Raw genomic sequence first — 22,777 nt, 5'->3', positions numbered from 1 at the left:
CGGCGCCTAAATTTAAGAAGCACCCAATCGGAGAGGAGATGCCAGCACTTAATAAACAACTCGCAAAAAAAAATAATATCCTTTATAAACAGGATGGAAAATTACCCATTAAATATTAATAATAATAATAGTAAACACACAAAAAAAACTTAAGATTTAGTTATATTAGCATCACAAACAAGTCGACGCCAATTCAAATTAGTTGTTCTGAACACAACTCTGAATCGGTTGCTCTAGCAACGATGTTATGATATTAATACACAATTTCTTTCGTAACGTATAACGATTTTAACAAATATTTGGCGCAAACTGAAGTAAACATATGGCATAATACTCTTATTGCTTACTATACGAGTAGTTACCGTGTAAATTACTCTTCAATTACGCTTCTAAAAGCAACTTTACAAATATAACGGAAACATGCAAAAAACAATGGACAAGGTGACGAAAGATCGCAAAAATGCTCATGGCAAGGTAAAAGGTAATTGGACTAGTTATACACAAATATACGCACATATGGATGTATACATAGGTGTGTGTAGAAATGAAGTGGCGTTATTAAATGTTGCGGTCATTTTTTATTTTTTTATGTGTATTAAAGCATTTTAACCCGACTAAAAACCTACAGAAAATTAATTCCCCGTGCAGTAGATATATGCATATACATTTAATATCATGAATGTATAAGTAGACATAGGCATATTTGTGTGCGTGTGTGTATATTTCTAACTTCATTACGCAGAAACGACGCGTTAGGTTTATAAAATCTTTCAGAAAGACAATAAGGCCTGCCCTAATTTGACTTGAAATCAATTTCCAAATCAGCTCACTGCAGAGGCCAGTTGTTAAATTATTGATTTAATCGGCTTTTATTACACAACTGGCATTGTTTTATCAATCCCGCTAGAATTTGAATACTGTTTGGTGCCCCACTTTTACAGCTTGGCCATTACTTTATATATGGAATTGAAACTGGTTGTAGAGTGGAAGATTAGCTCACGTAGAGACTGAAGAGGTCAATAGTGGTGTGCATAGGACTGTCTTAACCACATTATAGCATCACTCTCGGTCAAAGCAATGCTATGGGCTTCCTTATACACAGCATGCATAGTTTAGCACTGGGTCCCTAGACCCGAGGAGCCCCACTACCATAGGCAACTGCACCAGTGTCCCTGCCTTATGTACAGCACTGGATGTATATAAGTAAGGATATCACAGTTGTCCGAGATGGAAGGGAAGAAAGGTCAAAATAAACTTTATTCGAAAATTAATCAAAATGGTCAGTTTGAAATGTGTGGGTGCTTCTTTTTCGGATATATGATATATTGACGTTTATGAATTTGTGTTGAAACATCATATTGTTGAATTTCGGGGTGGTAATTTTTTTTTCTTTTGCCAAATAAACACGCACTGTATATTCGTTCTTCACTCGTTTATTACTGTTCTTATTTAACTTGTCCATTGTCCGGAAATCTTTCGTCGCATAGAAAATATGATTAGTACTGCTTCAAAGCTTTACGATTGATTGTCTATCAGAAACCAAACTTTTTCGGTGAAGGTAAAGAATACGCACACCCGGTGTTTTGGTTTAGGGTTAGTTAATTTAAAGGGAAGATTTCTACCTCGAATATATAGACTATCAAATATTTCACTGCTACTTTGTTTATCGGCTCAGGAGGAACTTAGCGGAATTTGACGTCGCAACTTGAATGTCTCCATAGCATTTTGTCAGACACAATTCTGCTATCAATTATTAGTACATTTGGTATCCCCTTATTGTTATCTTTGTTATGGTGTGAGTAAAGGCCCCTGGCCCCACATTTGTATGTCATCACTGGTGTCAATAAATATCGTTATTCATTTATACCACTCTGCAGTTTTTTAACATTTAATTCCGTCAAAAATGTCTTCAAGTTACCACTAGACTTGGAACACCTTCAACAAGCTTTTAATATTGAGCCAAAGGAGAAGCCCCAGCATGATCACTCTACCTTTGGAAATAGCTGATAAAATTTCTCACGCTTTATCGTTAAAAAAAAGGCACATTGAATAAAGTCTGAGAGGCACATACACTAATGACTGTAAACTAAACAACCTTGTCATGAATGAAACGCTTTTGATCGAAATCCCGCCCGATCAGGTTACACATGAAGCTTAACAACAGTAATCTGTATTGCTGTATTTATTATAATTTCCGAGAAACAAGCGGCTCGCGTTAACGTGGTGTCAGGAGATGCCGGTGTGGGTACTTGGCTGTTCAATACTTTAGTCTCGCCATCGCCTGTAACCAATTGAGGCACTTCTTTCTTTGTTCCTTTTTCCGCTTTTTTCTTTTTCACATACATACGTGTTATGTATGTTATTATTATCTCTGCTGATAATAAAAACTGTCATAATGATTAACAGTAACTGTTCAGCTGTTCTTAGATTGTTTTCAAACATAGGCACGCAGCCACAATTATTAAGCGTATGGAGTGTATAGACCAGTACATGAAAATATGTCGCTGCTGGATCAAAAGCGCGGCAAACTACAGAATATCCCACTATAAAAAAAAAAGGATTGTTCACTGTTGACATGCAATTGTTTTCTCTTTTTTTTTTTTTCTCTAAAACCCTGAGGCATCTGAATAAATAATATTAGGAAAACAGATTTTATAGCAAAATATCAAATAGTTCAATGCGCGGGCTTATTTAAAATAATTGTTCGTTTCAGTTTGAAAATATAGGAGAGGTATTTCTATTTTGATTTTCATACAATAAAATATATTTTGCAACTTACGGCTGAACAATATTTGCTACAGGTGTCTTTTTGAAAAAGGTTAAAATTCTTTGCAAATAACTTCAGTTTTCTCTATATTAACGTGTATGTGTAGATAATTAGATTACTGACATCTTGATTAAAACTTTACAATAGTACTTGTAGTAATAACACCTACTCAGTTGCGATCTTTGGATACTTTTATGACACATTCCTTGCAATGATGTGCTAGTGCCATCCAAATATTTTTGTATTTTGCTGATACCAAATTACAATTACGAACGAGAGATTCAGCTGTCTCAAATAATGTTATAGTATCAATATATGTCATCTCACTTTTTATTGAAATCTTCAAATGCCACCTGATTCTCCAGTTACTGACAAACAGGCCGATTTATTTGTTACGCTAAACTTTCTACACCTGTAGTGTCTACTCTTACTTGTATCAATGCTCGATACACCGAAAGGCCAATTATGCTTGACCTCTTTCTCAGTCTTTACCATTATCATCACAACAATCATCGTCTGATCAATGTCTAGTCAAAGCAACTCGCCTCTTATTTTTCTCGCAGTAGCCCATTTCTTATCTAGGTACGGATCTTTTCTAAAAGATGGACAGAATTTTCTACTTAACTAAATAATTTGAAACTTCGTATACTGGTAGAATGTGTCAAAAGAAAACATTAATTTCAATTAGTTTTTTTGAGAAAAATGTATTTTGTAACTTTTACGTAGTTTAATTCTTCGAATTTTAACCAATCGTATTCTCTGTTTTGAGCTCAATTCATTTTCTGCTGTGTTATTCATCCTTATCACTGTCTTCTGTCTTCAAAGGCTTCTCCCATGTTTATTTCAATGTCATCCCTGACTTACGGAACGATTACCTGTGTGTGTGTGTTTTTGTTGTGTATGTATGTGCGTGTGTGTGTGTGTTTTTGTTGTGTATGTGTGTGTGTGTGTCTTTTTGTTGTGTATGTGTGCGTGTGTTGTGTATCTCTTAAATCGATGAATTTCGTCGCCCAATAAAAATATTAACGATATTTTTTTAACTTTGATATCGTTAATATTTTTATTGGGCGACGAAATTCATCGGTTTAAGAGATACACAACAAAAAACACATAACACAACAAAAAGACATACACAACAAAAACACACACACACATACACAACAAAAAGACATACACAACAATAACACACACAACAAACGCACACACATACACAACAAAAACACACACACACACACAGGTAATCGTTCCGTAAGTCAGGGATGACATTGAAATAAACATGGGAGAAGCCTTTGAAGACAGAAGACAGTGATAAGGATGAATAACACAGCAGAAAATGAATTGAGCTCAAAACAGAGAATACGATTGGTTAAAATTCGAAGAATTAAACTACGTAAAAGTTACAAAATACATTTTTCTCAAAAAAACTAATTGAAATTAATGTTTTCTTTTGACACATTCTACCAGTATACGAAGTTTCAAATTATTTAGTTAAGTAGAAAATTCTGTCCATCTTTTAGAAAAGATCTATCACTCACTCTGATTAACCTGAATACTGGCAAATCAAGACAACCCACTTCATATCTTCCACACAATAACCTCCTCCCGTAATCATTCAGTGCTTCAAGTTAAGCTGAATGATTCATACTATCTTTGTATGTATACCCCTTTATATTCTGCACACAACCAAAACCCCTACTACCTACCCTAGCCAATTGGTTTATACACAACTGTGCTGCAGCGGTACAAGCAAAATCACCACCTACAGCACAAGTGCAACATTCGCATGACCACCTTGGGGAAAAGAAAGGATGCCTTCATACATTGTACAGCAGCCAATAAATTTTTCTGCTTCCTAAATTCCAGCAGTCCTCAGATTATCTCTTTCCAAGAGAGTTTATACCAGTTTGGTGGAATATTTCTACCTTTCACTTCACAGTTTTTGCCTGCCTCAAACTCCACGTTGCAACATCTCTCTCTCTCTCTCTCTCTCTCTCAATACCATCAGTTACATCATAATGCACAAAAACTTGTGCAGTGAAGAGAAAGAGGAGGCAGACAGCAGGGCTTTGTGGTCATTCACTTGTCGACAAATCTCCCTCAAATTAAACTCAACTGTCTTGAAAATGGAGGGACATGTTAGATAAAGTAGTCCTAGATATGCACTGCCTTCAAAAATTAAAAATATGGTCATAGCTGAAAGCTTATGATTGTAGGTGTGCTCATTTAAGGATAGCTTGAAGCTAAACTGTAACAGCATGTTGTCCAGCTGCTCCAATCCAATAACATGGCCAAGCACAATGTCACATCTATTGGCTTCAAACAGCACATTGCTAATTCCTATCTTCACCAAGGATTTTAATCCTTCTCTCTCTATTGAAATCTACTCTTACCTTTGAAAACACACACAGTATATTTAGTGTGTTTCATCTGCAAAGAAAGCAACTTCTGACTCCATTACAACTTCTCAAAACTGATGGAAACTGTAATAGACAAGTATTTTGTTCATAACCTTAAGTCTTTCTTCTTCACCAGTGAATGCCTGTTGTACAGTTCCTATAGAGTTACCAAGTAGTTTGTGAGGGTACAGGGCTTAGTGGTTAGGTATTGCACTCACAATTGTGAAATCATGGTTTCAATTCCTAGACCAGATGGTATGTTGTGTTCTTGAGCAAAACACTTCATCTCAGTGCTCTGCAATCACTTCAACACCTCGTGTAGTACACTGTGCACCTGTTCAGAGCAACATTGATTTGATGGCGAAAGTGAGCTTAAAGTACAGCACAAATATTTGGTCACTATAAACAAATCATTTGTGAAGGTTGTTGAGCAAGAAATTACAGAACAGTGTTTCTCAAGCTATGAGAGACTGCCATCATTATCACAAAATGGTTTACCTATGGCTGTGGATAAGCCACTTGAAAGTTTAATGAAAGCCATGGCAGTGCACTTGTCTTTAGCAAAGCCTAGCTAAGTTGCATCATCATCATCATCATCATCCTTTAATGTCTCTTTCCATGATGGCATGGGTTGGACAATTATTATTTCTTGAATTGAAGCTTTCTGTTACAGAGCATCCAATTCATGCATGTTTTCTCAAAAGTTTCTCCAACCCACACTATATCAACTCTAAGGTTCTACTTCCTGTACTCTTCCTTCTGTAAATTACCAATGTACTTGCTATCACTAAAAACAATGTCCAAGCATACTCCTTAATCTTCTGTGCCATTGATTCTTAACATAAACACTTCATGTCAGACCTACAGAGAGACATGGAACAATTTCATACCTTTCTTTTCTCCCTTCTTTACACCTGAATAATGCTCAGTTAAAACCTTCAAAGTAATTACAAATGCTATTTCCCAATCGAATATCTCATATGTATGACATTGCCCAAACTACATCCCCAAAGCTAAGTATCCTTTTTAGGGTAAAAAATACCTCACTTCTGGATAATTGCTGCTCTTACAAAGCTCAGACTAAAATTGGCAGTACTCATTATCTGGCGTGGGATTATTATTGCACACACATAAACATCCTAAAGCAATGGTAGTAAACCTGTGACACATGTTTCAGCAGTGATTCACTGCAGGTTTTTTAGTGACAGGTGATGGTTTTGAAATCAAAAAAAATCTCCCTGGAATATCATGTTACATTAAACATTTATTTAAAAAATATACATGCATACATTTGACACACCAATAATTTGACTATCAAAGCAATTAGCATTCCAATATACTGAACTAAAAAGCAGTTTGCCATCACTACTCTAAACCCTCTTCAGAAGAAGGTAATTTGACATAGGCAAGCAATCACTCACCTAACAAGCATTAGTTCACAGACACATAGTTTCTTCTCTCTGCTTTTCAAACTGCTATGACAAAAAGCTCTACTCTGCATAGAAAGTTAACTTTCTATCTCTACCAAGTTCTGTTTGACACACTTGCTTCTCCTCATCATTCACCTTCAGTGAGTCACTCACCCAGATATTGTATCATTCAATTTTATTTTGCCTTGTTCCCTAGAACTACAGCTTCCTGGAACTGTCTCCCTGTCCACATTATGCCTGTAGACCAGCATTTCTCAACTGGGGTTCCCCAGAACCCTAGGGTTCCACAAAAGGTTCCTATGGGTCCTACAAGAAAGAGTGAGATAAGCTAATGCTAATATGAGAAAGATATGGTATATAATTTTTTTTGTGCAGGGGTTCCTTAAGACATGTAATTTATTTTAAGGGTTACACAAGGGTAAATAGGTTGAGAAACACTGCTGTAGACATATCCCTTCATATGTTTAGACATATTAATCTCACCAGTCTCAAAGGGCATACAAAAGTTACAGACACTGTCCCTTCTCTTCTAACTTTTTAAATGATTAATGAAGAAATACTTGTATGTTATATACATTACCACTGGTTCTTATCAATAGTATAGCTGGGGAAGTTGGGGATTATTCCTCTCCTCCTCAAGTGACAATGCTTTAATGGGGTTGGCACTGTTGTGTCTGCTGTATAAGCTTGTATAGCTCAGTGGGTGGTGGGTAGGGACACAAACTCAAGGGCTGCCCTGGCAGGGTACGCATTTTAGCTAAATCACTGCCAGTTACACTGGTGAGACGAACCTATTACTGACACTTATTTGCAGCTGGTTGTATTGATCCAATAAATACTGATATTTTTTTATTTATTTTTGTTTCATAAGCGCAGGCATGGCTGTGTAGTAAGAAGCTTGCTTACCAACCACATGGTCGCAGGTTCAGTCCCACTATAGGATGCCTTGGGCAAGTGTCTTCTACTATAGCCTCGGACTGACCAAAGCCTTGTGAGTGGATTTGGTAAACGGAAACTGGAAGAAGGCTATCATGTGTGTGTATCTCTGTGTCTGTGTTTGTCCCCCCACACCATCTCTTGACAACTGGTGTTGGTGTGTTTACATCCTCATAACTTAGTGGTTCGGCAAAAGTGACAAATAGAATAAGTACTGGGGTCAATTCATTCAACTAAAAAAAATTTTTTAAGATATTGCTCCAGCATGGCTGCAGCCTAATGACTGAAGCAAGAAAAATAAAAGATATATAGGAATTAAAAGTAGACCAATGCCCATCAATTTTGCAGGCCTTCCTAAATTTGTGAGATTAATGATCAAACATCTATAGGTTTGTAGGAAAACAGCTATAGGTCTGTAGAAAAAACATCAATAGGTTTGTAGGAAAACATTTATAGGCCTCTAAGAAAATCCCAGTTGAGGAGGGAATTTCTTATACCTTCATTTCCAGAAAGATATGATTAGGAAGGAGATTACTTAGTGTGAAACATGGGATATCAGAGAGAATTGCATTGTGGTAGGGCCAAGGTAAACACTAACAATACACATATACTCCTCAATATCTGATATGGTGAAATAGAACATTAAGGTCCAAAGCATAAAATGTATGTTGACAAACTCTGGTACTTGATATGTGTATTATCATAAGAAAAATATATTCACTTTTACTTAACAATCATTTTTTTCATTTTATTTTAACTTCCTCTTTTTCATTCTTCAATGAATTGGACAAAGTTTACTGAGGCAGATTTTCTACAGCTAGATGCCGTTCCCATTGCTAACCCTCCTCTGTTTCCAAGCAAGGTAATATTTCCCCATGATGAGGCATGTTTTCATAGTATATTGGAAGCAAATTACACTGCTTGTATGAAAGTGACAATGATTTACAACTACATGCAATGTCAGGACAAGGAGACACAAGCATACACATACATATATACATGATAGACCTCTTGCAATTTCTATCAACCAAATCTACTCGCAAAACTTTTGTCAGCTTGGGGCTATAGTAGAAGACGCTGCCCAAGATGCCATGCAGTGGGTCTGAACCCTGTGATTGGGAAGCAAACTTCTTATCACACAGCCATGCATGCACCAAACAAATTATTAGAAAAATATATCTACTTTCATTTTTAAAATTATCAGAAAAATATATCTTCTTTCATTCTATAAACTATAAGAAAAATATATTCACTTTCATTTTACAAATTATGAGAAACATACATATTCACTTTACTTTTACAATAATTTGAGAAATATTTTGACTTTTACTTTACAAATTACAATGGGCATTCATTACAGATTTCCCCTAACCCATTTCCTGTTATTGCAGGAAATGGAACTTGTACAGGTACAATCATACATGTCTCTACTTGTCACATTGTAAATTGCAGCTTTCCACTAGTATTTGTTTGTCTTTTATGGTTGCTGAAATGGAATATGGTGTTATAATGGAGGCAGTTGAATGCAGATCAGTGATCAGGTTCTTTTACTTGAAAGATCGTACCAAAAGAGACTTTCAATGAAATGAAAGAAGTTTATGCTGATGATGCACCATCATACGACATAGTCAAGCACTGGCATTGCCAGTTCAAATGTGGTCAGACTTGGTGGAAACTGCTCCTATTCCTGGACAACCACTTTCTGCCATTGATGACAACACCCTCTATAAAGTGGAAGCTGCCATTTTGGAGGATCACTGCATAGCTATTCAGCAACTAGCTCAAGAAATGAAGATAAGTGTAAGGTCCATGGAAAAAATCATTCATGACCATTTGCACATGCAGAAGTTGTCTGCATGATGGATTCCTCAGATGCAGGAAATGAGTTAATTGCTCCCAGGCTCTTTTGGCAATGTGCCAAGGAAACAAGGAGGACCTTTTCAGCAGATTTATCATATAGGTTGAAACATGAGTCCATCACTATGATCCTGAGATTAAAGTCCAGTCGAATCAATGGAAGCATGATAACTCACCACCTCCAAAGAAGGCTCGTGTCCAATCCTCAGCAGGCAAAGTGATGCTCACAATTTTGGGACCAGCGTGGAGTAGTGATGATGGATTTTCTGGAATAGTGCACCAAAATTAACAGGGCATATTATGCTTCTCTGCTGCAGAAATTGTGAGATGCCATCAAAGCAGAGGGGCATGGCATGCTGACCAAAAGAGTCCACATCCTCCAAGTCAATACCCCAATTCAATGCACATGTTGCCCAGATGAATGTACACTCCTGCAGCTATGAAATCCTTCCACATCCCCCTTACTCTGCCAACCTTGCACCATCTGACTTCCACCTCTTTCCAACCATGAAGTCATTTTTGAAAAGGAAACACTTTTTGGATGATAATGAACTTATTTCTGAGGTAAAGTCTTGGCTCCAGATGCAACCTACTGACTTCTACAGACAAGGTCTTCACAGCTGCACAAAGTGATGGGAGAAGTGTGTCACCATTGGTGGTGGCTATGTAGAGAAAGACTAATAATTATGTCAAGTTTCATTTATTCCAATCCTTGGGAAGTGGCTCAGGGTAAATCTTTAAAGAATACCCCTTGTATATTATATATACTATATTATCAAGTGAGATTGTATTCCTATGGACTTTTCCTGAAAAAAAAAGGTGGGGGACAGAATCACAAGAAAACAACAGAGAACAGAATATTTCTAAACATACACAATATAATATAGATACAGAACACAAAAACATTTCAAGAGGAATATGTTAGGGAATCAATAAGAATTGTAATATCGTAAGAGTACATTTTTGCTTCAAAAGATGTTGACTGTGTGAGGAGTGGTGGTAGATTGAGCATTACTAAGAGGATGTGGTACAATATTTACTATCTTATAGGTCATTATTATGAAAATCAACTTGATGGGTGAAGAATGTATCAAAAGTTGTTTGTTGTTTATGATGCATCATCTCTTTGTACAGCTTAGGATAGGAACTGAGCTCATTGTAAATTCCTCTTGTAATTTTTATGCCAACCCTTAAGCAATAATTTTTGTTGTCAATTTAAGTGGTGTAGATGGAACTTCTATTGTCTCTCCCGTATTCTCAGCTTGTTCCTTTTCTCTCTGGGACACTAGCAACTCACTCACATCATCCTCTTTGACTTCTTCAAATCCTACATCCTTTGCAAGTGTTTCAATATCTTTCTGAATTTGATGTAGGCTTTGAGGGAAACTTGTAATATCACACATACAGTTTGGCCATATACTTTTCCAAGTACTGTTCAAAGTTGAAGATTTCACTTCATCCCATGACTCAACTATATTATCTGCAGCATCCCGTATGTTGAATTTCTTCCAGAAATCTCTAACTGTAGGTTTATCTTCCCTGTTAATTGCTTTTATAAGCTGTTTGAAAGTTCTCATATAATTGAAGTTAGCTATCACACCTTGATCCATTGGTTGGAGCAAAGAAGTTGTATTCTTGGGGATAAATTCTACTCTCACATTATCAAAAAGGTCATCTAAGTTTTCTGGATGGCTCAGTGCATTCTTTAAAAGAAGCAATGTATTGTTGGAAATATTATGTCTAGTACTGTACCTTTCTACTACAGGACAAAAAACGTTTGTAAACTACTCTTTGAAAAATGTTTCTTATTTGAATGTCAAATTGGGAGTAGATTAGACTTTGTGTAACCTTTAAAAACCCTTGGATTTTGGGAGTGATACGCATGTAGGGGCATTAATTTCATATCACCAGCAGCATTTCCTCCCAAAAGAGGTGTCAAATGATTTTTGGAAGCTTTAAATCCTGGTGATGATTTTTCTTCCTGCGAAATAAAAGTTCAAGCTGGCATGCATTTTCAGAGAAGTGCAATTTCATCAGCATTGTGTACTTGCTCTGGTGTGTAGTCCCCTTCAGCAATCCTTTTCTGTAACTGCTCAAGATAATTAATAGCAGCCTCTGTATTAATGCTTGCAGTTTCACCAGTCATTTTTAAGTTGTGCTAATTCATCCACTTCTTACACATTCAAACCAGCTTTTACTAACCAAAAAGGAGTTTTTCTTGGACATTTCACCTTCCCCTTTCAGCAAATCATGTTTTTTGACACATTTATGCTGATTCTGATCCTTGATCTATACACTCAAGAGTCGTTCCATTCTAAGCATTACATTAGATATATGGAAAATAAGTCCAGGCAGTTAGTGGAGGAGTTTCTTGAGCACTTGACATAATTTTCTCTCTATTGTCACATATAGTTCCTACTGTAGACGTTGGCAAACTTAGTTTTACTTCTGCATCAAGTCTCTTCAAAACATCAAGTTTACTATTCAGTGTAATCCCTTTACAGTTCCTTTTCACACTCGTGCCTTCAGGTCAAACATCTTGAATTGAACAGTAACAGTAACAGCAATTAATTATCCACAACTATGTATTCTTCTTACCTAACTGAATAGGTGTCTTGTAAATGATATCCTATCTGAATCTCAATGTGGTTTACAATCTGGAAGAGGAACAATGAATATGATTTACACAGTGGGACAGATGCAGGAGAAGTGCTATGAGTAGAATATGGTTCTTGTCCAGGTATTCATTGATTTAACCAAGGCCTTTGATACTGTGAATAGGGCCTCCCTATGGAAAATACTTGGCAGACTTGGATGTCCAGATCATTTTGTATCAATAATCAAATCATTTCATGATGGGATAGAGGCTTGGGTCAATGTTGGTGGTGGCATAGCAGGACCCTGTAAAGAATGGTGTCAAGCAAGGTGACATCCTTGCACCAGCTCTCTTTTCTATGTACTTTGCTGTTACTCTTACTCATGCTTTTGCTGTGGACAGCTCTCCAGGGATATATGTTAGGTATCAATCTTCTGGCCATCTTTTTAACTTGTGTCAATTTGCTGCCAATTCCAAAGTTTTCCAGTCACTTATTCATGAACTCCTTTATGCAGATGACTGTGACTTAGCCACTCATACAGCAGATGATACGCAAATACTTGTGAATCATATTTCTGCATCTTGCAAGGCATTTGAACTCAGTATTGGCTTGGACAAGACTGTTGTAATGTTACAGCCTGCACCAGGAAACCCATATGTGGAACCAGCTATCTTGGTTGAAGGAGCAATACTGAAAGTGATAGACAAGTTTGTTTACCTGGACAGCACACTCAGCTGTTCTTGCTCCCTGGATGATGAAATATCTTTCAGGCTGCAGAGAGCAACTGATTCCTTCAGGTCTTTTGAGTCTCATGCCTAGTCCCAAATATGGCATCACAAAGCAAAGAAAGATTGCTGTGTACCATGCATATGTACTGACATCACTCTTTTACTCGTGTGAGACATGGATTCTTTACAAATGTCATGTAAAGGTCCATGACCGCTTCTATCAGTGATGTCTGAGACACATTCCGAATGTTGACTGGACCATAAAACCTCCATGTCCTGTGGAAAGCCAATATCCTGAGTATTGAGGTGATGGTATACAAACACTGGTTACATCGGACCGGACACCTTGTTAGAATGAATGATAGCAGGATCCCTAAACAGATGCCATATGGGGAACTTGTTAGTTGAATGCAACCCCAGAAGAAGCCAAAACTGTGTAAAGTCCTCAATAAAGGCCAGTGAAATGTGGGAGGCTGACTTGGAGAGCAATGCTTGTTATTGCCACAGATGGAGGAAACAGGTAAAGGAGGGAATTAATACCTTTCAAAGAGCTTGTATTCTTCATGAAGAATTTAAGCATGCTGCTTGAAAACGCACTGGTAATGTAATGAATGGGGAAAGCTTGGTCTGCAATGTTTGCAGTCATGTATGTTTGTCAAGAGCAGGGCCCGTTAGTCACCAATGGAGCCACTAGTGTAAAGTATAAAGTAGTCTTGAGTGCACAATGTTCCTAAAGGTCAGTAATAGTTTTCCTCGGTCACAAGTGGACTGCCATCATGTATGTATGTATGTGGTCATCATCGTCATTTTGTATCTGATCTTCTATGCTAACAGGTCACTATTATTTGAGTCAGTTCTTGTTCACAATTACTGCCCTCTAAGTAAGTTGGAAACTATATCAAGTATGTTTGTTCCTTTTTTTTTTTTTTTTTTTGCGTGGTTTCTCTATCACCAACCACTTTATAGGGTGAACTGAGTATATTTTAACATAGCTTCAGTGCTGAAGGGGTTAGGTTGTCTTGTTCCCTGCATGACTAAAGAACCTTCTCTGTTCTACGTTGCATCTGTTCATTAGCACAGAGATGACATCCCTTCCAGCAGATATTGTCCATTTGCAGCAAATCTACAGCATCACATTGATATATCAAATATTCAGTATTTCTTTTGGTTCACTTCTACCGTATCATGTTGTAAAAAAAAAAAAGGTTGTCACTGGCCACCTATGGTAGTCTGAGTACAAAAGACATGGAAGGACTGAAGCTATTGGGTAGTGAATTATTTGAAGTGAGACATACAACCCATCAGGTCACTGAAACATTACTTGCATTCTTTGTCTTCACATAGCATACTGAGAGCAAACCTATCAATGTACAAATAACACGTGTGGAAGTGTTTCACTTCAGTACTACGAGTGGAAGAAATATTCAACCACTACATACATCTGTTCTATTGCTAACAGCCCTACTTTTACGTGGTACGTATTTACAATAATGTTGAATGAACAAACATATTTCATAGAGTAAAGAGTTTACACAGAGCTTGTGATGAAGTATAAATTGTGGATGTTCTATGAACATTCTTCCTACTCTTCTTTTGAAGCATCAGTTTCATTTTTCAGTGACTTCAGTGAATGTCTTGGTTAAAAAGAGTTTTGGAAGATCAATCCAGTTCAAAGTAAGACAAATAAAAATAAGTAACAAAATGATATGAGGTTGTTAAAAAAATGGTTTCTTTAATACTATTCTGCAGAATATGAACTTTAGATTTTAAAAATGTAGTTCCAAATTAAAGAACATTAATTATTTTCTTGCATATCATTTTAGGAACAGAACTTATCACTACCACTGCTACAATTCCTTCAAAATACCAAACTGTTGTGATTGTTGAAAGTGATAAAAAAGGCTTCCTTACAACAGCTAAACGCTTTAAAAATATAGCAGTAAGTAAAGCATGAAAATGTCCTCTATTTAGTCTTGTTAAAAATTGCTTTGTATTTTAAGTGTATTCATGCTGCAAATATCAAGTACTATTTCAGTTAAAATTATCGAGATAAATATGAATTTATGAACTTCAAAGGAATGTGAAATAGTTCTTTTTTAGAGCAGTTAATGCTGAAGCAGAAAACCGATAAACAATAAATAATAATGTGTAAATATTGGACTGAAAAAACATTTTGGGATAGAACATGAACCTACATCTCTCACAGACAGCTTTTTACCTTTGTATCCAAAGGATTTTTTAAACCGAACATTGATTTCAAATTTTGACACAAGGCCAGCAGTTTCAGAGAATGGGATAAACCAATTACATCAATCCCAATACTCAACTGGTACTTATTTTATGGACCCAGTAAGGATGAAAGACAAAGTTGACCTCAGCGGAATTTGAACTCAAAATGTAAAGATGAATGAAATGCCACTAAGCATTTTGTCCAGTGCTAACAATTCTGCCAGCTCACTGCCTTGTTTTTTTTTTAAAGCGAATATTTACATGCTCTTATTTATAGATTTTCTGCTTCGAGATCCAATGTTTTAAAAAACAATTATCTAGGCAAATTTTCAGTTTCAAACTCATTACATCAATTTTCCTTGAATTTATAAAATTTTAGACTTTTTCATGATTTTTCTTCTGGATTTATATTGTTTTAATATGTAATTCCTAACACTTTCCTGATAGAGAAATGTTCGAATTATGTAAGCAAAAAAAAAATTTTTTTTTTCAAAAACCCAAATTGCACTCAATAACAGAGCTATTCAAATATTCTCAGAATATTACCTAGTTTATTTCTCTTAAAGAAAGCAAGAATGAAAAGAGAAAAAAATGATCTACTTTTGACCTAATCTTTGTCATCATGACACCTGGCATCAGTAAATCAACCCACAAACATCGAGACATTTAGACACACTAGGTGTGTTACATTTACAGATAATTTGATCTTAAAATCACAAGTAGTTTTTATCTCATCAACTATTTTATCTATATAACTTAGTATGTATTATGCAGATAATGACACTACATATGTGTGTGTGTGTGTGTATGATCAAACAGACTCCAAAGAGGCTAGTGTTGGTCTGTGTTGCAAGACTTATATAATGACTTATATAGTCACCTCATGGCAAGTTCACCAACCAACCAAACAAAGAAACAAACAATTAATTAATTAATACAGGTGGAGGATGCATATTAACCATTCAAAAACACATAAAAACTATTAACATCACTTAAACATTTATTATTTGGTGTCAAATTTTCCTTACACTAACTGGAACCTGGTCAGTGACACAATTTCACTTGTGAACCAAGTTGCAGCTAGTGCAAGGAAACTTTAACATCAAATAATAAAAGTGTGAAGTTAAGAGTTTTTGTGTTTTTTGAATGCCTATTATATGTCTTCCATGTTGTAATTGTTTTAGTTATAACACATGGTCTGAATCCACTCACTTGCCAAACAACTACATCTTGGAAACAAATATTATGATCATCATCGTTTAACATCTGTTTTCCACACTGGCATGAGTTAGAGAGTTTGACTGAGGACTGGTAAGCCAGGAGGCTGCACCAGGCTCCAATCTGATCTGGCAAGGTTTTTACAACTGGATGCCCTTCCTAATGCCAACCACTCTGAGAGTGTAGTGGGTGCTGTTTACATTCCACCAGCACAGGGGCCAGTCAGGTGGACTGGCATCAACCACACTCGAATGGTGCTTCATATGTGCCACCAGCATGGGACTCTTAAATAGACCAGTTATGTGACACTGGCCTAGGCCACAGCTACAGTTTCATTTGGCTTGCTTGGTCTTCTCAAACACAGCATATCTCCAAAGGTCTCAGTCGCTTGTCATTGCCTCTGTGAGGCCCAATGTTTAAAGGTCTTCCTGGGTCTGCTGAAATCAGTAAAAGATAAAAGACAATTAAAAATCTTTCAGGTTCCCTCTACTGTTAGGGAGTGGACTTCTTCACACAGCTGTCCTCATCCAAATGTAACACATGACCATACCAGCACAGTCATCTCTCTTGCACACAATGCTTGATGCTTCTTATACCCAACTTTTCTCTCAGGGTGCTTACACTCTGTCATGTATGCACACTGACATTACACATCCAGCAGATCATACTAGCTTCATTTCTTTCAAGCCTGCGCATGTCCTCAGCAGTCATGGCCCATGTTTCACTGCCATATAGCTTGACAGTTCACACACATGCATCATAGAGTGTAAATTTCATCCTGAGCGAGAAGCCCTTAGTTGCCCACAGAGGTAGGAGCTGGTGATTCTTTGTATAATTCATCTCAATAGGCATTTGTCAAAACAATACTGTATACTTTAAATAACAGTATTTATTAAGTGTAAGTGTCAATGAACAGATGATTTCAGTAAAGCCCAAAGAAATCCAAAATCACAATAGCCTGTTACTTCATAAAATATTCAATTAACATAAGATTAACTTAAAACAGTTTTAACAACAAAACTAGGTACCTTTACATGCACATTGAATTACATTATAAGTTGTGTGGTTTCATGTCTCATTAACTCCAGCCAATGCCCCAGCATGGCCTCAGCTTCTGGCTGAAACCAGTAAAAGATAAAAGACAATTAAAAATCTTCCAGTCATTATTGATTTCAAATTTTGGCACAAGGCCAGCAATTTCAAAGCAGGGTGTAAGTCAATTACATCAGCCCCAGTACTCAACTGGTACTAATTCTATCAACCCCAAAAGGATAAACGGCAAAGACAACCTCAGCAGAACTTGAACTTACAATGTGAAGACAGATGAAATGCTGTTAAACATTTTGCCCAGCATGCTAACAATTTTGCTAGTTCACCACCCTATAATTTCCCAGACAATATTAAGAGTATGGTTGGCACATCATGACTGATCTGTGGATATAACTGATATTACTCAACAACATCAATAACAATTGTTAAGACCAGATAAAAATAAAGTTAAGTTTAATCTTACTTGAAGGCAGAAATCTGATTTATGAATATTGTAACATTTTTTGTTGAACAGAATGATATTCCTGGACCTGGAAAATATGAAACCCTCTCAGAATTTGAATCAAACAGTGCTTCATACTCAAAAAAAGGGACTGGTGGTCTGGCATCAATGGTAAGTTAATAATCTTTATTTTATCTATTAAGAGAAAATTATTATGGAAGCCAAAAATGTTTTCCTGCTACGAGGAAAATAAGGAAAATTCAATTATTAATGTTATGTCTGCATGAAAAGACATTTGAATTGACTGATATAACATAAATTTGAGTCTTATAATATCATTCCTCTATGTTTTCATGTTATTGAAGCTGATTTAAAATTGTTTGTCTTCACTACCTATTAAATATATACAAGTACCAATTAATTGACTTTGCCAGTTATTTAATTGACCATAAATCTCACATTCAAAAATTGCTTGTACTTATTCAGAAGAAATCTACTATATCTGCCATTCCATTGATTGGTGAAGTTAACTTTTAAAAAATTTCTTACATGGTTTTAAGATAGAAATAATCATCATTTTATGAACATTTATCATATTTACTCACAAAAATATAACAAATTTGAAGATGTTATGGCAAAGTCTTATTTTACTGGTGTGCAACTTTGACCAGCTTCTGTGTGTGTGTGTGTGTGTGTGTGTGTGTGTGTGTGTGTGCGTGTGTGTGTGCGCGTGTGTGTGTGTGTGTGTGCGCGCATGCACGTCTGTGTATCATCGCCATCATCATCATCGTTCAATGCTAGCATGGGTGGGACAAGAGCTGGACAAGACAAAGCCTGCACCAGACTCCTGTGACTGTTTTGGCAGGATTTTTACAGCTGGATGCCCTTCCTAACACCAATCACTCAGCAGAGTGGACTTAGTGCTTTTTATGTGGCACAAGCACAGGCAAGGTGAGCAGTGTTTTTTATATGGCACAAGCATAAGCAAGGTCAGTTTTGGCAAGGTTTTTACAGCTGGATGTCCTTCCGAACACCAACCACAAGAGGAGAGGAGGATTTGGAGGGGATGATGAAAAAGTTATAGTGGCGAGACAGATACAGGTGTCTTGCTGTAGAGGAAGTACAAGGCTTCGCAGCAGGAGAGAGAAAGATCAAGAATGAAGACAGAAACAGGTGTGCTACCACAAGGAAAATACACAGTTGCCCAACCTGAGGGAAGTGCCGAAGAAGGAAAGAGTGTAGGAGACAGCAGAATAGAGATGGTGGCAAAATGCCAGGCATACTCACGAGGAACTGGGATCAGAATATGAGATGGTTGAGTAAAGGAAGAAAGAGATATAGATGGTGGAAAGTGCCAAGGCATACCCTTGAGGTTCAAATGCCATAATATAGGTGGCAGAGTATTGTGCAGGGAGTGTGATGAAAGAGTGTGAGTAAGCAGTGAAAGACCTGGGTATATATAGAGTTGGAGGGGCTACCGGATTGCAATAATACAGAGGAACAGGGGTGTGAGGACAGGATTAGGGAGTGAGAACTAGGTATAGTGTACGAAGGAGGAAATGTGATAAAGAGAAGAGATGTAGATTGGCTTGTTGGGGTAGGGTGAGGGAAAAGTTTTCTTGTTATATGTGGGTGGAACACCCAGGTTGGGGGCTAGCAGATGGCAATAATAGAATGAGACAAGGCCTGTAGGTTGGGGGCAAGTGGAGAGCAATGATACAGTGGCACAGGGCCAAAGGGATAGGATTGGGGAGTGGGAGGTAATCAGATATATATATATATATATATATGATTACCTCCCACTCCCCAATCCTATACATGTGTATATATGTGTGTATGTATGTGTATATATATATATATATATTATATATATATATATATATATATGTATATATATATATATATATGTATCTATATATATAGAATTACAAAAAAACCACCTTTTATCAATTCAAAATGAACAATTAAATTACACCATCTAGAAAATTACATATAATAGAAAAATTGAAATTAAAATAACAATAAAATGTCAAAGATTAAGTAAATTGCAAAAAATAATAATAAAAACATATATAATAGGTATTATATATGTTTTTATTATTATTTTTTGCAATTTACTTAATCTTTGACATTTTATTGTTATTTTAATTTCAATTTTTCTATTATATGTAATTTTCTAGATGGTGTAATTTAATTGTTCATTTTGAATTGATAAAAGGTGTTTTTTTTCTAATTTTATATATATATTATATTGTGTGAAATTTGATTTAGTATTTCTAAATTGAATTTTTTCCTTGTAAGTTTGGATTTTATTCCCTCAGCTGCTGATTAATCATTCCTTTATCTTTTTCCATTATTTTCCTCCATCATTCCTTTTCCTTGTGGTTGCAAATGTGGAATCACCAGAGTAAACGTAGATTTTCTTTGTCAAGAACTGAAAGTAGCGGCACATTTGTTTCACTCCCTTCATCATTCAATACCAAGCGTGACTTCAATCGTTCTGGCAACACTAGAGCGTTCCAAAAGAATATTGCTGAACAAGTGGAACACATTCCACTACCAGCACCCAACCAATATCAGGTAAAGAAATAATTATTTTAATATTTCCTTATTAACTCATTTTTCCTTCTGTTAATATCTAAACCAGCGTTTCTCAACTGGGGTTCCCTGGAACCCTAGGGTTCCACAAAAGGTTCCTAGGGGTTCCGTGAGAAAGAGGTGAGATAAGTTAATGCTAATTTCACTATCATAATATTACCATACATGCACAACATATTATTAGTTACTGCAATATTGTAATATAGACATCATCCTATCTAACCTATTATGTTATCAAAAAAAATAATAACAGCCATGCATGTATGTATGGATGGATGGATGTCATTATTCAGTTTATTTCAAAATTTCTTGCCAATAGAGAAAGAACCAGTTTCTAACCTAGATCCAAGGTTCCTTCATTAGAATTTCAACATCAACAGCAGGGTATTTTTGTTTGTCTGTCTGTCTGTCTGTATGTATGTATGTATGTATGATATTTATCACATGAGCTACGATGAAAAAAATATGAGAAAGATATGATACATAATATTTTTTTGTGCAGGGCTTCCTTGAGACATGTAATTTATTTTAAGGATTACACAAAGGTGACAAGTTTGAGAAACACTGCTCTAAACGTTATGAATTCAGAACACAATGGTGGTGATAGTGGTGGTGGTGGCGGCGGGGGTGGCGGTGGTGGCAGTGGTGGTGCTGGTGGTGGTGGCGGCAGCAGCAATGGCCATGGTGGCAGCAGCAACATGTTGGGAGGGATGAAAGGAGGAGGAGGAGGGTGATGACGATGACAACAATCCTGTTGTTGTTTAGTCCTCAGGTCAGCTCTGTCATCAAAACTGTTCCAGTCATGCCCATCCTGTCTTTTCCCTAGATATTGCATATTTAACAATGCAAGTTGGCTGAACTGGAATATATATCAAAAAGGGTTTAGTTTTGTCCTTCAAATTTCACTTGTATAGAGTTAACCATATGTTTTAATAACCTTATCTATGCTCAACTCTATTGAAAAATGCGAACACTATCTATCTTTTTTTGATGTCAATTCAGGGTCAATAAAATAAGTACCACTTGAGTACTGGGGTCTGTGTAATTGCTTTATCTCCTCCCCTCAAATTGGTGACCTTGTGCCAAAATTTGAAAACTATTAATGCTTCTTGATATTAGTATACTTGATATTTTTTCAAATGGCTTTCTAGTTATTTATCCTGCTTTTCCAGCTCTTCTTTTGATTTTAAGATAAGTGTATCATGACCTGTATTTCAGGATGGTCATTTGATTTTTCTTGCCAAATAAATACACGTACAATATGTTCGTGCTTCATTCCTTTATTATTGTTCTTCTTTTATCATATGACCATTGTCTGGAAATCTTTCATCACACACTTGTGACCTCTTCAGCGACTCATCCATCCCATGTGTTACTATATCTCTCTCCAACCCTACACACTCAATAATACTATAAAGAGAGGAATCCCCTAAAAAAACTTAAAATCTGAAGAATCTACTAGAGTAGATGCAAGCCCTAATATATGATTTATAAAAACGTGACATATTAATAAAAATCTGTAAATGTACAAACATCCAGATTTCTGAGTACCTTATTTTTTCTAATATATAATACCTGTACATCACCTCCAAACCTTCTAATATATATATATGTATATAAGAATGGTCATTACATATAATTCTTTTATTAGAGCAAATTTGGCTTACAGATGTTTCCAGTAGTCACTATAGGTACATTACCGATAGGTTTACTCAATTGGTCCATTGATCAATTGAGGCAAATTGAACAACCTAAGAAAATTAATGCTACTTTTGTCAGAGCTATTTCTGGTTATAATAAGCAGAGCATGGAGGAATAGCCATTGCGTGAGGGGATTGTTTTGTTTTACTATATATGTATGTGTGTGTGTTTGCAAAGGTAAGATCTAAAGATCAAGGTTTAAGATGTTAGTAAGCTTTGAGCAGTCTGTAGAAGGTAAAAAAAAACAACTTTTAGGAACAATAGTGGTTTACTGATGTTAGAGGGTTGTAAATTTTTTCCATATTGAAGTTCGGTAAGATGATAAATGTTATTCATAGTTTACGGTCGGCAGCTGAGGTTGCTGTGTATGCAGCCCAATGAGTAGCTAGTGGACTGCCCCTCGCTTGTGTAATAACTACATTTGCTAGCTATGAAACATGTAGCGTACATTTTATCTATTCCATTCCCTAATTTTGAACATATGTATATATACACACATACAGTGAAGGCACATGTCTTAGTGGTTAGGGCATTCAGCTCATGATTGTAAGATCATGAGTTCAATTCCCAGCAACACGTTGTGTCTTTGAGCAAGACACTTTATTTCACATTGCTCCAATCCACTCAGCTGGCAAAATTGAGTAGTACCTGTATTTCAAAGGGCCAGCCTTGTCACACTATGTGTCACGGTGAATCTCTCTGAGAACTACATTAAGGGTACACATGTCTATGAAGTGTTCAGCCACTTACATGTTAATTTCACAAGCAAGCTGTTCCGTTGATAGTATCAGCTGGGACCCTTGTCGTCATAACCAACAGAGTGCTTCT

General features: G+C 36.4%; 1 protein-coding gene across 2 annotated transcripts in view; it reads left to right on the top strand.

Annotated features, from left to right (window-relative positions):
• The first annotated feature begins 83 nt into the window (after nucleotides 1–83).
• LOC115210349 (O(6)-methylguanine-induced apoptosis 2-like) overlaps nucleotides 84–22,777 on the top strand; it is a 74,401-nt gene continuing 51,707 nt past the window's right edge. For both annotated transcript variants that reach the window (XM_029778890.2, XM_036501996.1), the window contains exons 1-4: nucleotides 84–481; nucleotides 14,535–14,650; nucleotides 17,723–17,821; nucleotides 20,057–20,230. In XM_029778890.2, the coding sequence (XP_029634750.1) occupies nucleotides 421–481; nucleotides 14,535–14,650; nucleotides 17,723–17,821; nucleotides 20,057–20,230 (450 nt within the window). In that variant the 5' untranslated portion in view covers nucleotides 84–420. The remainder of the gene's footprint in view (nucleotides 482–14,534; nucleotides 14,651–17,722; nucleotides 17,822–20,056; nucleotides 20,231–22,777) is intronic.

The sequence above is a fragment of the Octopus sinensis genome, linkage group LG4 (genome assembly GCF_006345805.1).
Source record: "Octopus sinensis linkage group LG4, ASM634580v1, whole genome shotgun sequence".
NCBI classification, from domain to species: Eukaryota; Metazoa; Mollusca; class Cephalopoda; order Octopoda; family Octopodidae; genus Octopus; species Octopus sinensis.
Note: the sequence above shows the minus strand (reverse complement) of the source record. Positions and strands in the feature narration are given on the sequence as shown.